Below are 15,534 nucleotides of genomic sequence, written 5' to 3'. Positions count from 1 at the left end.
TCGACTGTGATAATGAAAAAAAAAAAACGGCACCAAAACGTTGTTTACTACTTGTGCAAGATGATGCAGCAATGAGCCAACTCTGATCGAGTGATACTCTGTCAGAAAATAATAGACTTTTTTTTACTTTTATTATTCAAGTTTTGACTTTATCAGGTCAGTTTACAGCTTTTGGCGTGAACAGCATACCCTTTTTTATCAGTAGCCATGCACAAATAAAAAATAGAAAACTTTTAGGCGAAAACAGAGATGTTACTCAGCATGAACAATTGGAATTAAACATGAACTTTGCATTCAATGCAAATGATGTTGGCATCTGCATGCTTAATTGCCTATGTGGGAAAAAATCCCAAAATAAATGACTTCAAAAGGCACTGTCAGAACAGCCATAGAGCATTAATTTTGCTGCACATTATCCCATTTTGGAGATTAGTTAAAGTAAGCAGTATTGGAACTTATGCAAAGATTGGAGCAGAGTAAGGAAGCTTTCAATAAATGGAAAACAGCTCCATGCCACATCAATGCTGCTAGTTTTGTGGCAGCTCAATAGATTGTAAGCGAGGAAAGCCGTACACAGATAGAGATGACGGCATAAAAAAGAATTGTTCGGTAGCAAAGAAACTGTGGTCTAATCTACTTGAAACACATATATTACGTTTTGTGGCTCTCAGCTGGTCATTTCTGCCAAAATATGTAACAGAATCGCTTTTTTGTTAAAGGGATACTAAAGGAAAAACCTGACTTGGCGATTTTCCATGTTCTTTGTGTTTAACATGCTACCATAAAACGATTTTCAATAAAATTTTGCCCCATTGCGGTCTGATCAGCATTCCGCGCGTCGCTTCTGTCTGACTCCAACTGACGTCATAATCCGCGTGTTGCGCAATGCAATCCGCCATTGTAAGAACGTGGCCAAAAATACAAGCGCGTGGAAAACCATAGTTTTGATAATTTTTATTGAGATACCGTAAATATAGCCTTAAATAGTAAGGGCGAGGTTGGTATTTATAGATTGAAACATGCTCTTTCAGATAAAGTGCGGTCAAAGTCATCGTGCAGTTGCACTTTCAGTTCAGTTCAGTTGTTTTTATTTCTGACCATCATATCAAAACAATACACGTCAACATAGCAAAGGTCGAGAAAAGGGTAGAAGCGACAAAACGCGAACGTTAAAACGTGCTTGAGACCGAAGTAAGTTATTGATTTGAAAGAAAGTTGGCACGGTCGCAACACCTTCAGAAAAATTTAAGATATAAAGGGAAAATAAAAAAAGAAAATGTTACAAAAAAAAACAAAAACAAATAAACAACATATATTTAGGCTATAGCTTTATTGGCCCACATAGCTTTAGCTGATATATTTAAGATTTGTATGGACAGTTGCTATGAAGATCGGCCATGGTGCGTTATCAAGAGTGCTGATAACGCACCATGGTAATTAAAGTAATCGCCCCTTTTTTTAATAATTTCATATTCGTGCATTGAAAATTAATTCGTCCATGCACACTGCACTGCCGACTTGATTTTTCTTTGGTGGAATGAAAAACCTTTCCTCTAAAATAACAAAGCCTAATTTAGTCGTCAATCGTGTCCATCTTTTTTCCCACCTGATGTTTGGGCTCAGTGTAACGTAATATGCCTTCTCTGAATCCCAGACCCTGTTAACTTATTAATGACGTAACATTTGATCAACATACGTTGAATCCTAATAGGCCTATGTCCTCGCCTTGTTTATGGGAATCTCAACTTTTAAGAGCTAATTTTGAAACTGATAACGTTGTTTTGTATGACCTGTCATATACCTGATAATTATTTTTGTCAATGCTATATTCTACGTTTTGTTGTTAAGAGCTGTGCAAATCCGTTAGCTCAGTGGTTACGCGCCCGACTCAAGACCAAGCGGCGCTGGTTCGACTCTCGGGGTGTGCGCTTGAGCAACGCATTTCAGGACTGCTCTACATTTAGCGGCACCTAATGGATAGGACAATTCTCCGGCAACAACAAGCGGAAACTTAAGTCCGTTAATCTCGGTAACCGGGCCTGCGTCAGTGATTCAAAGCCTCTACAGTCTACATTACAAGTACCGTATGCGAAACTGCCAGGATTACGCTCCCCAATAAGCTTTTCCGTCCGAGGATAAAGATCAAATCAGGATATCCCTGGATCAAATGTTGCCATTTCTTAAGTTTGCCACCGGGGTTTGCCATCCTGACCTCTAGCGATCAAATAAAGATGGGTCATACTCATAATCACTCGATGTCTTTAAACCTAAGGCAAAAATTTTGTTGTTTGCTAATTGCGTTTGTTGCAGAGACATAACTCAGTTTTTCTCTAGTAGCCTACATAAGAAAATAGTTTATATTTTGTGCCCATTATAATAGCAATGGTTAGGGTTAGAGATGCAGCAGTACATGCAGCGAAAACTCCCATTTATTTTGGCACATCATTAAATGTACTTGCCAAGACACAGCCAAGTGCCAAGGTGTCGAGCTGACGTGTCGACCAGCTGAGGTGCCGAACTGACGGTGCAGGAGCTTTTGCCAGACGTCCACGCAACCACCAGAAGCTTGTCGCTCCCAATGGTGTGGGGTTAGGTCCGACCTCTGGCGGAGGTGGTACATCAGGAAAGAATGCATTCATTAAGTGAAAGTTAAGCCGCTTGCACAAATGGGCGTCTGACGTATTTTCCACTTAAGAATTCATCGTTAGTATTTTTATTGCGAAGACCTTCGAAGACGAGGGATAGCTATCACAAGAGATGACTTTGAAATGAGACAGGTGATTCCAATCGAGCCGACAACAGCAACTTTGCAGACCCGGATGGGAAAATGAACTTCTTAGCGGCTTAGAGACAAACAGAACCACATGAATGACAAGAGTTCCTTCAGTTTATTTCCACAGTTTAAACCGGTACGACAGATGGGCAAAGTAATGTGCGATGATACGAATAAATAAATTTCTAGCAAAATAACGTGTGAATCCTCACGAATAAGATCGTTAAGAAACCAATGCTGTTCCTGTTGAAAGCAACAAAATACACTTGGACTTCACATGAAGTGCAAGCGCGGATTTACGATTGAGCACTAAACATACATGCTAGAGCTCGCACGAATCACTGAAAAAGAAAATATGAAATTCAAGAGGAACAGTCTTAATTTTAATAACTCAGAAAATAAGACCTTTCGCCAAGCTTACCCATTTGTTACGAGTGCCAAGAATGTATATTATTGTATAACTCATGAGAATATGTGTGGGAAGCATTTAAACGTGATCCAGACAGCAAAATCCATCATTTTTACATTGGTTCAACGCCTGCAGACGTTCAATCAATTCAAAAATGACGGATTTTACAGTCTGGGAGCGGTCACAATGTAAGTCTTTTCGAAATTCAGCGGTTTAAAGCAAGATAATCTGGAACTGTACAACATCACGCATCATTGCTTTCAACGTACAACAACAGCAGAATTTAATCGTTCAGCGTTGAATGGATTGCATTACAAAATGTGAAGATCAAGGCTAAAGTACTTTTGATTCATTCAAAGAATGTGACAACTGCCGCGTCGCTTTGGTGGGGTACTTTAAAATTGGAAGCTCAAAATGCCCGCATTGCCACACTTGATAAACAAGTAAAATATCTTTTGACTGATAAAACATTTAAAGGCGTACAAAGAGACAAAATTACTGATGGTGCTTTTTGTAAAGAACTACTGACGCCCGACAAGCACATTCATTCGTATAAACTAATCGGAAAAAAATTAAAATTTTAAAAATTGGAATAATTAAATGTACAAACATGGCGAAATGTTTACTAGAAAGTTCTTCCTAATATTTTTAAAGGCTTATCTGAAGAATCTTTGTCTGTGGTTTGAATGGTGGTGAACCCAAGCTTAGTATAAAGGTCGAGAAAATACATCGAATCGGCTAGTACGACGGTATGTACTCCATTGGAATCTGCAAAATTTGTAAAAGTGTTAAGTTGCTTGGTTGCAGTATTTAGTTGCGATTCTGCAAGCAAAATCGCCAAGTTGAATTGTTTTTTACGATGCGAATCAGCTCAGTGACCGATTGGTTATCGCCTTCGGCTCTGGTAGGTCTAAGATCGATTCTAGGTCGGGCCATACCGAAGACTTTATAAACGGAGTCGGTATTGTGTTCATTCTTGCATAGCGCAGTGAGGATAAGTAGGGAAATGGGAATATGTGATAAAGTCGTAAATCTGATATAGAATTAAAGATGAGCCTTGTCGCTAAAAGACTTTAGCAGTTGTAGAGTGACAATAAATAAAACCATAACGTTATAATTATTACTTACGATGCGACTTGAGAGCCGAAAGCAAACAAACCAACATGCTCTTTGCAATGTTTGAGTTCGCCTTAGGATGCAAAGCCATCGTTAGAAAAGAAGGATGTGTGTTAGAAAGTTCATCTGTCCCATAATCAAACCGGTCTTCGGTGCTGTGTAGGTCGACAATCATTTTCTGAAAATACACATTTCCTCCCTTTGGAAAACTAAGCAAAATTGTTTACAAAACATCCGAGAGAAAAACACAATGTCCTTAAAGCCCGAATAATCCAGCAGTGAAGTATCCGACTCGACAAACGAAGCAACAACAACAACTCATCTTCAGGCATGTACCGTTTTAAGCCGCGCACAGCAAACTTCATGGGGGGAAGAATAATCAGAGAAAAGACGAAACACAGTACAGGTAAAAACAATGAAGAATACAATAGGTACCATTGAAGTTCGATGACGTGTGAGTGATCAAGATTCAAGACCAATCAGAATTCGTTATGCACAGGAGGTTGGCAAAATATGTTACATTTGGCGTCATGTGGGGAGAGTAAAAAAGGGTAAGAAAGGCGATGTCACACAATATAATATCAGCTTGATACAAAATGAATAAACAACAAATAAATCCGACAGGCGGCTAAAAACAACAATAACATATTTACCCAGACGTTTAATCAACATATTATCACAGACGTTGAATCAATGTAAAAAACGACTGATTCGCTGTCTGGTTAGTTCCTCTCACCTCAGCCTCGTTCATGGAAGAATCGTCGCTCTCAACAGGTTTTTCGTATTTTTCCCTCATTTCCGGCAAATAGGCGATTTCAAATTTTTTCCAAAACTTTTTCGCATCTATGGTGGCAACAAGGTAGCCGCAAATACCATCCTCATCTTCAACCACGAAGCAGTACTCAGGACTTAATGTGAGAAATCCTCCAACCAAACTGCAAAGAACAGACTCAGCGTTGATCTATTTTTTTAAATTTAATTCCCAGAAAAACGCTGTCAGTTATTGCATAAAAGTAGCTTCATATCATCGCCAGGTGTGCTTACTAAAACAACACAACCTGACAACAACAGGATAAACGACGCGATTGGTTATGTAAAGTGGGCAAGGCAAGTAATAATACTCGAATTGTTTTTATTAAAACTTAAACGCAGTGGTACAATGTGGCTACGTGATCAGGTCATTAGACACCAACTGTCTTCCCACTTTGACTAACCGATCAGCTGGGAGTTGCTTGTAGTTCAAGAAAGCTTCGGAACTTTGTATCCCGTCGTTGTCGGTAGCATAGCAGACGTCAAACACCGATTGCTGCAAGTTCAGAAACCTTTTAGGTTGCACATATAAGAAAGCACCACAAAATGAACACCACTCTAAAAACTACATTTACAAAAATTTGACGTTTATCCGTGACATTTACAAAAGGTTCATGTAGAGCACGGTCACAGTGAATGCTAGATTTCAACGTAAGATAGAAGCTGATCATTATCTATTGCTAACATAATGAAATACATCTCACTTCATCTGCAGGAACATAAGGGCGAACGACGAAAGTGCAGACTTCGGGATCAAGTGGCAATGTCTGGCAGAAAAGGTCAAATGCTGAACTCACTGGTAATAACCTCTGAAATGCACAAAAAAGCATGCGTCTGTTATTTTTGATACCTCGGTCAACAGCCACAAGCCTACAACCTATCGAAGCAGCTCAAAAGCGTATATTGGATTACGTAACCCGCCTCTGAGCAGAATATCCAACACCTGCCAACCTTGAATTCGACCCGAAAGACGCAAAATGGAAACGCCATCAGTGTCCTCCACAAGACCGATAGATAGACATTAGACACTGCAGAAGTGTAGACAGACACAGTAGTCAGTACACACAGTGGCTCGGCATCACTAGGATGAAGGAAATCATCCTTGGGAAATTACTTCTTACATTCACTCCACGTGTGGATCATGTGCAAAAGACGTGACGATGATAGACGATGTTTAACAGTAAAGCATTGAAACAAACACAGCAACATGGAACAAATTGATAAACTAGAGTAATAGCCAGCCAGCAAACTAGTCTTCTTCACATTTATTCAACGCCTTCACACGTCGAATCAATGTAAAAAAGGCTGATTTGGCTAAAGGATAGTTATTTTTAAAAATGTTAACATACATTAAACACTGAATTGTTATCAGCAATTACCTGGAACTCTCCGGAAAGTCCTCCACGGAACACCCACGGTTCCGGGTCCGGTCCGAGCCAGCCAAACCCTGCAGAAGACGCTGTTGAAAAATATGCACTCCTGTTATGAAACAAACTTTTATTTGCGCTGTACTGCACGTACCTGCTGTAAATAAAACAACGAACAGAATCATTTTGTCGCACGTACGCGAAGACATGAATGCTAATTTTTAGTACTTTGTTTGTCAAGGAAATGTTCAACTATTTTAAAGTGACTAGGTAAGTTTGGAAAGATAAGTTCGGACAAACTTTTGAACCACTCACGTGACTTGGCAAGCTTAGTTGACCTTTCTTCCGAAGGTCCTGAAGTTTCTTCATGGAAATCAGGCTTCACTTCAATACGACCTAAACCCAAGAAGCCCGTCATCACGTCGCTGTAGCATCAACGCAAGAGTTATTTATTTAAATTTCACAACACACTCCGCTCACCCAGCCACTTCACGTACGACCGTAACATCGTGACGACACCTTTCATGTCCCATAGATATGGAAATATATCATACAGCAGGGCTCTGTTCGGGCACAGGCAAAGCTTGTTGAAGACATTTTGCAAATCTCTACAGTGTTCTTCGAATGCCAGCGCCCTCTCTGACCAGTTCAATGCCTGTAAATAGTGGTGTTTTCTTTTCGGTTAGTGTAGTTGCCATTATACTGTATATCATTTCTGTTAAAGGATGTGCGTACTGCGATTAAAGATCAATAGAGTTACTTTTTTGAGTGGAGAGAATAAAACGAGTGTGGAGAAACATGTTACAGTTGTATGATCATTGGATCATATGATCAATGCCTATGAAGTCATCAAGTTACTGACATTTTTATGTGTTTTTTTGGCAAAAAATCTATATATTGCATTCATTTTCTTCTGGTTCAGAAAATAAGATGATTAAGCACGTTTTACACTGCCTATCACAACATCGCCAACCAACTGCCAATTCAATGTGTGAGTTATAATTTAAGAGCTGATAGAGTAAAATGTGTCCTGAAGCAAGCCCTACAGTTGGAACACAAATAGAAATTGCGCTTACCTTATCCAAGTAAGCTTCCGACTTGCGATCTTTCATCCGCGATAACCTGACAGCGTTCTCCCGAAGCCATTTAAACTTCTGTATCATGCTCTTCCCGACATGGCCGTGCTCATAAGGAAGGAAGAAGCATTCTGTCAGCAGCCGGAGGTCATCGGTGGTCATGGGATCCGTTTCGTATTTTTGCAACAAAGATGTTTTGATCGCCGTGACTTTGGGAGTTGCCAGTGCAGACTTGACAAGTTCTTTTACAGGGTTGAGTTTAGTAAAACTTTCAGAAGACAATGATTTATTTATCTCCTGTTCCTTCATTTCAGCAGCAGCGTTGCTCCCAGGGGACTGCGCCGCCATGTCATCAATGTCTGTCTGGGCAGCACTGCCACTCTGAGCTGTTGCCATGGACACATCGCTGTCTAGCTCATCGGTCATCATCGGAGTGGACGGCTCTTGTATATCTTCAGTCTCCATCTGAAGAAAAAATCTTCAATTTAAATCCCGTCTCTACCGGCAACAATGCAACACATAGACTTTATACAATGAATACTAGTGGCTTACAAACTATATGCCCACACAACGTATTGAAGCTTGTCAGGAAAGGTGTTTTAGATAATTAGCATAATGATGTAAACCTGCCTAAGATTACATGATATCGCTGCACATCGTATGAAGCAAAAGTTGTCTGTTTACTTCGTTACAACGTCGTTAGACGTTTAAATAAAGTAAAAATAGCAACTTTTGATGAAAGGGTTACCCAACAGCAGTCTTAACCCACCCAACAAAATCCGTCATTTTTATATTGATTGAACGTCTGCAGATGTAAGACACACCTACCTGGTCGACATGAGCGGAAGTCTTTGGGGATGTCTGCATTTCCTCCACAGATTTTTCTTCAGCTAAACTGGGCTGCAATTCTTCTTTCATCTCGACATCAACCGTAGACACAGTTTTGCTATCGCCCATTTCTGCACTTTCGAGTTTTTTCATTTCGTTTTTACAGTTCTTTTCATCGCTCTTATCTTGTTTTAAAGAAGAGCTTACGTCTTCATTCGTGACATCAGTATCCGGGTCTTTCGGGGAATGAGCCATATCAACATCACTGGAGGAGTCTTTTTGAAAAGCCTCCTCATCACCAACAGAAGGTATTGCACATTTCGATGCTTCAGAGTGTAATTTTTGTGATTCTTCACTAATCTCTATCTCAACATCAGACTTTGAAGATACGTCATCATGAGTTACAGTGATTTTTACAGAGTTCGATTGTTCATGAAGAGAACTTTTGCTGGTACCGCTTTTGCTTTCTGAAAAGTTCTCTGATTCTCTTACAGCCAACAAGGGCTCTTTCATGGTGGTGGTTACGCATATAGGTGGAGGAGGTCGAGTGGTAAGGGGGAGGTTGGGCATTTGGGGCAACACTGGGGGAGTTCCACTGCGGGGTACAATTTTCTTTGTTGGGTACCGCACCCATGAAAACACAGGAAGCCACGCTTGAAGAGCCTGGAGAAATGAATAGTACATGATGACTGAGACATAGCAATTGTGTTGTTGTAAAATCACAAGAGATCAATGTACTGTACACTGTACAGATAGAATTGATTGAATTTAGAGAAAGCCTACAAATAAATAATAATCAATGCAGTGTGCTGGTGGTTAGGGTTTGCGTTGCCGCACTTGCAAACATAAACGAGAAACAAGTTTCAGCTAAAGATTCAAACGATTCAAAACAAAAGATTCAAACACTTGTGTGCAGCTGTCCACAACTCTCCTGCTCAGCGCTCAGAGATTCAGAGTAGAGCGGAGAGAGTGTTTATGACAAGGTCCAAATGATGCAAGACCGGAATGATGCAAGACTTGTTGTAAATTAAATCTTTAACTAAGCGCCAAATTAATTATTAAGAGAAAAAGAGAAACTGGTACAAAGCCACATCAATCCAGTCACAAGATACCTTAAGATTTTTTTTCACAAATCCTACAAGACAAAACAACAAGGCATACCATTTCCAAGGCTTCATCGGGGTTGTAATCTCCATGCTCAAAGTCAGAAAATGATGGAAAATATCCCCCTTCGTGTGAAGAATAATCACTATCAGTGTCACTGTCGGTGTCACTAGCTCTACTACTACTGATGCTGTCATTATCAGGAGTTGTCGGCTTGGAAGCCACCTTGCTGTTCTTTTGCACAGAAGTTGCATCACACGATTCATCATTTTTGTCATTCTGATCTGTGATAAAGAAATTTAATGAGATGTTTTAACAAGTAGTAAATCAGGAAAACACACATCTTTTCATTTGATAAGATCAATGATAAAATAAGATTCCTCGAAATCATTATGCAGTGCTGCCAGTGCAACAAGTATGTGTGGTGTGTGCATGTATAAAGTAGTTAGTATAAATCACACAAAACTAGCAAGGTAAACAACAAACCATATTTTAAAATGAATATCACCTTTTCTTGGCTTGTGGCATTTCCACCAGGTGGCGATAGTGTGCATGGCAACAAAGTTAGATTCAAACTCGCAGTTTGGGTTGGTGAGCACGCCAGATGTGTGGGAAATGAGGCAGGTAGACCGACCTCAAGAAAACAAGACAAGTTATGACTACTACTGTATAGGCTAATCAACGTTGATTCAAGCTTTGGAGTTCATTCAAGCTTTGGAGTTTAAATAAATCTACAAGACAAACAAGGTGCAAAAAATCCAAAAAATATTACAAAATGAAAAAAAAAATTTTTTACTTTGTTTTACCTGCAGAAAAACATGATGCAATTTAAACACGACATGTTACATAAAATGTCCTCACAAACACATATTTCTGATACCTTTATAAGGTCCAAGGAAGACCCGTTTTGGATCATAGTCATTTGCATGAATATTGTCCCATATCATGACCTTTCGTTTCAATATTTTATTTAGTTGTTTTATAGAATCAACGGTGATAACATTAGAAACAACCTTAGCACCTGCAACAATGAAAAAAAAAATATGGAACAACTGTTAGAAAGTTTTTACTCTAAAAAAACACAAACCCATTTTGATAGCATTCGGGTGACACTTACCTAAAACTGTAAAGACTGTTTTTTTAGTTTTGGAAGGTAAACATTTTCAGCTAACTTCTCAAAACTGAAACATATTTTATTACTCTCAAAGATACGATATATAGTTTATATTTTCAAATAAAAAGGGAAATTGTTTGCAAAGTGATGTAAATATAGCAAGCAGCTACTATAGATCATAAGCCAGTGAAGCCACATATTCTGAATTATCTAGAATTTCTAGGCCTTGCCAAAAAAAAACAACTCTAGAATCTACATAAGCATAGATCTATCAAAAAGCTATGTGTGGCCAATAATAATCCCAATATTGCATAAAAGCCTATATTCACCCTAACGACAATGCGTATGATAAAAAGGATATGCAAACACTATTTCCAAGAAAATGTTATGACTCTTCATTTGTACACTTATTCTCATAAAAAGGTTTTATATCTAAAGACCTATGAAAATTTAAAATTGCATTTGCAAATTGCGATCAATAATTTTCAATACCCGGGCCACTTACCTGTCCACATGACAGATATTTGTGCATGAAGCTTGGCACCAAGAGTTTTTAAATATGGTGAATTAGCAACATCTGGAATCGCCATAGAGTTGCAATATTCTAAACAAAATTGTGTGAACAAATATTAACTAAGAGTAATGAGTACTCAGTACTCCACTGTGATATTCAACGACAGAAAATACAACTGTTGCCATATACAACAACACACATGAATTAGTAGTTACATAACTTTATCAAGCATGAAGATCTTGTTAAATTACCGTACATTTACATCATATCGTGTACCACGTGATATTACTGTATTATTTCAATTTAAAAAATCTTCCCCAGTAAACCTGTCCTTCAGCCAGCTCTTGAACAAAGTTTAAACGCAATATTTTAAACCTGTTGGACAAAATAGAAAGCGAGGCTTGTCCAGTGCAGTATACATCTGGTTGGTGATTGAAGCTTGGGCATCAGCAGATGATGCAAACTCATCCATATCAGAAGCACAAAGTACAGGGTCAATATCATCAAACAGCAATGCAAATGCTTTGCATCCAAGTTCTTTCACCTGTTTGTTAAGCAATTAATTGTTTTTTTAATACTATGCAAAATATGCGATAGCACAGCTTAACTTTAAACAAAACATAACATGATGGACTTTAAATTTAAACTTTCATTGTGCATTCAAAATTTAATTTAAAAATTGCATTTAAAGGTACTGTAACTGTACTTCAACTATTTAATAAATAGAAAATATAATCTTAGAGATACTCAAGTGATGCAGCTGTTTATAATTGTACACAATGCAGTCAAACATGAAACTATGTCTAATATGACTGAAGGTCTAAATGAAAAACAACCACATAAACACAACAAAGTTCAATTGACTGTTTTACATAGCTTACAATACTCAAAAAGATACATTATATTCACCTGTAGTAGTTTCTCTTTTAAAGCTGTGATTTCTTTTTGTGATGCAAAAGTCATATCTAAACCTGGCGATATAGCATAAACAAATACCACATTGTGAGAAGCAGCTTCGTCTATCAATGTCTTCAAAAGTTCTGAAATAACAAATCACATTAAGCAAACCAAATATCATAAAGTATCACACTTAAGTACTAGGCTATTCAATAACTGTAACCCAATAAACAAAATTACATAGTCACTGTTACTTTGCCCAGTTACATGAGACTCCAAGACCTAAACTGCAAACCATGCTTTTGTGTGCCCCCAGCTTACCACCCCGTGCAATAAGTGGGATCTTTCATTATACAACTCCGTTGCAAAAGAATGTGTCAATCTGTGGTGTATCAAAGAAATTTAGAAGACTCCATAAAAAAGACTTTGCGTTACAAACAAATAAACAGATCTACCAGACATTTGAGTTCAGTTCAGTTTATTCGTTTTGTTGGGGACAAAATACATTATATAGCTTATATAAAACACAACAAATACAAATAACTTGCACAACAAAGATGGCTCAAAACCAGCGACGGAAAGAAAAAGCCGACAGAGGCGTTTAAGAAATGGAGTTCCGCAGGGATCTGTTCTCTGCCAAATGTTGTTCAACATCAACATTTATGACTTTCCAAATACTTCCTCTAATAAATACCGAAATGGCCCGTTTCGGTGAGTCCGATCCCTTAACGGGGGATTTTTTCAATTTTTTTTTTAATTATTGGGTACCATAGCCTAATTACCATTGCCGTTTTAGGGTTAGGGGTTAGAGATTAGGAACTCACCGAATCGGACTCACCGAATTGGACTCACCGAATCGGACTCACCGAATAGTAGCAGACCCAATAAATACGCATACGCAGATGACCTGGCTATTCTTTATTCTCACCGCAAATGGGAAACAGTGCAGAGCACCTTGTTTAAGGATATGGACATTCTATCTGCACCAATGGCGCCTCAAGCTGAGTGAAGCGAAGACCGTGACTTCTGCCTTCCACCTATGTAATAGAGACTCAAACAGGAAAATTAACATCCAAAATAATGGCCGGACACTTCCTTTTGAAGCGACACCCACATACCTTGGGGTTCGACTTGATCGGTCTCTTACATACCGCAAACACCTAGAACACTTACGCAGAAAAGTGACAGCTCGCTCAGCTCTCTTGAAATGTCTTGCTGGTACAAGGTGGGGTGCTAGCCCCTCAGTGCCAAGAACAAGAGGTTTAGCCTTAGTCCACGCCCCTGCTGAATACTGTGCTGCTACTTGGTGCAAACTGCATAAGCGCCCATACTGTTACTGACCATGTCGATGTGCCAATTAACAACTGCCTGCAAAGTGTCACAGGTTGCCTCTGTCTAACTCCAACTGACTGCTTGCCTGTCCTTGCAAACATTGAGCCAGCTGCACTATGGCGCCAACGTGCTGTTCTTTCCCTAAGCCATAAAGCTCTAAACCCCGGCCATCTGCTACACACAACCAGTCAACCACGCTGAGATATCCAATAAAGCAGCGGTTAAAATTAAGAAAGTCATTTGTACGCGCTGCACAAGACCTTCTGGCAGCCTCTGGTGGAAGCCCTACATTATCAAGGATTGCCGGCTATACAGACCACCTCATGGTATGGAAGGCCTAGTTGCTATCAACGACGACACCAGGCAGTGGCTAACCAACGGATGCTCTGACATATAGCGACAACACGAGAAAAGAATAACAAAGATGGCAGCAAAAAGTCACCAAAGTCACCCCACAGTACAAATTTTATGGTTTTTCATGATTAAAAATATTAGGATTTCAGGAGTTTCAATTTTCAATAGAGTACGGAACATTAAAAAAGAACGACTTTCTCTTTATATACCAGTTTCATCATCAGAGTATTTTTCTCTCCAGAACAATCTGTGTTTGCAATCGTCCTTGGGAGCATATAAGTATGTGTTAAGACCCATCTCTTCCAATCTGCAGCATAAAGAGATTTACATGTACATAAACATATAAATATAAAAACTAATGAACACAAAGTGTTATTAACCTCAAAAAGGATCTGACAAAAGGTTAAAGAATGCAAAAACTTGGGTAGATTTTTCTAGCGCAAATTATGATTTTTATGTGCAATTATGGAGTGCAACCTATTCCATCCCCTGAATACTTTGTTCCCCGATTTCGTCCCCTGAAAAGATTGAGAAAAAAAAATAAAACAGAGCCGAAGTCGCTCATCGGAGTTGCCGCAAACATTTTAAAATTTTTCCTTTAAAAAAATTGAGAGAGAAAAATACAGAAGCGCCGAAGTTGTTGATTGGAGTTACATACCGTTGCCGGAGTTGCCAAAACAGTTGACCACACTAAGTATCTAGAAATAATAGTTGATAAACCAAACCTCACTTTCGGGTTAGGGTTATCGAATTAAGATTAGGGTTTGGGTTAGTCACACGTACTTTGTGCTGGCCCATAAAAATTCAATGATTAATTCATAGGGAAAATATTTGCGTAAACCCCGATCAGCAACATCTGCTTTGTTCAATTTTTTTCTCGGTCTTTTCAGGGAACGAAATTGGGGGATGAAGTTTTCAGGGGACGGAATAGGTTGCATCTCAATTATGTGCCTCAAAACAATTAGTTCAAAATAACCTACGGCACCGGTACCTCCTGAATAACTCTTTTCTTTGTTCAGCAGTCCATGGTCGGCCATAAAACCCTTCAACAACTCCACACATAAATGGATGATCACTGATAGCAATTTCCATTTCTTCAGATTCTGTTTTTTCATGTTTCAGTAACTTTTTTAGTTTAGATTTCACATTTCCCATTTTACTTTCACTATTTTTATGACCGTCTTTTTCAGTAGCATCTAATGAATCATCCTTATTGCTTGCACCAGACATAACTTTTGCTAAACAACGAAGGATATGTGCAGTTACTTTGTGAACAAAACATTAACATGAACTCATAGTTTGAGACAAATAACCTACAGAACCTTGTAATGAACATACAACCTGGTAAAAAATTTGAGCTGTTAGGCACAATTCACAAGCTTAAAGTAACATGTCGTAAGCTCTTCAATAATGTTAATGCGTTATTCTGCGTAAATCATATTCTTCCAAAAAATGATGGAATCACAACGAAGAAGCTACTAAGCCTGCAATAACCCACACACCACAGCTGCAAACCAGAATGGGCCAGCAAAATCCGGAACTTTACTTCCTTTACATTTTTCTGGTTAAATGTTGATGAAGGTAAAAATGGCGTTGCCACTGTCAGTATAAAATATTTTCATTGTTGAAAAAAGATGAGGGCAAAATTCTTCAGCGCTTCAGTGGTGTTTCGTTGTTTCTCGGTGTTCCGACAAGTTCTGTATGAATAAAATACTTTACCGAACTTTTCATTTCTCCTTTGCATCATTATGTAAAATAACTTTCTTGGCCAATAATTTTTAGGGTCAAAATTCTCTGCGTTTTTCCACTACCAAAACAATGGCCAAAACCAAATCCGGGC

At 38.8% G+C, this 15,534-nt stretch overlaps 3 protein-coding genes across 4 annotated transcripts in view; 1 reads left to right on the top strand and 2 right to left on the bottom strand.

Annotated features, from left to right (window-relative positions):
- Positions 1 to 15,534, bottom strand: part of LOC145778864 (WD repeat-containing protein 37-like) — a 103,614-nt gene that overhangs the window by 16,749 nt on the left and 71,331 nt on the right. The window lies entirely within an intron of this gene.
- Positions 1 to 15,534, top strand: part of LOC145778863 (60S ribosomal export protein NMD3-like) — a 145,613-nt gene that overhangs the window by 74,438 nt on the left and 55,641 nt on the right. The window lies entirely within an intron of this gene.
- Positions 2,870 to 15,022, bottom strand: LOC145778265 (protein O-GlcNAcase-like). Of its 2 annotated transcripts, none has more exons than XM_082589721.1 (18): positions 14,686 to 15,022; positions 13,904 to 14,001; positions 12,021 to 12,151; positions 11,487 to 11,655; positions 11,103 to 11,201; positions 10,364 to 10,504; positions 9,992 to 10,117; positions 9,541 to 9,767; positions 8,380 to 9,042; positions 7,552 to 8,016; positions 6,956 to 7,130; positions 6,791 to 6,871; positions 6,488 to 6,567; positions 5,813 to 5,917; positions 5,513 to 5,604; positions 5,035 to 5,233; positions 4,311 to 4,476; positions 2,870 to 3,950 (listed from the first exon to the last, which is right to left on the bottom strand). In XM_082589721.1, exons 1-18 carry the CDS (start codon positions 14,922 to 14,924, stop codon positions 3,808 to 3,810), a joined length of 3,399 nt encoding a protein of 1,132 aa, XP_082445847.1. In that variant the 5' UTR covers positions 14,925 to 15,022; the 3' UTR covers positions 2,870 to 3,807. The 2 variants fall into 2 exon arrangements, with proteins under 2 accessions (XP_082445847.1, XP_082445848.1); XM_082589722.1 differs by having other exon boundaries at positions 6,488 to 6,555.

Source organism: Aplidium turbinatum, chromosome 10, assembly GCF_918807975.1.
Source record: "Aplidium turbinatum chromosome 10, kaAplTurb1.1, whole genome shotgun sequence".
Classification (NCBI taxonomy): Eukaryota; Metazoa; Chordata; class Ascidiacea; order Aplousobranchia; family Polyclinidae; genus Aplidium; species Aplidium turbinatum.
This window is presented reverse-complemented; position numbering and strand designations above follow the sequence as displayed.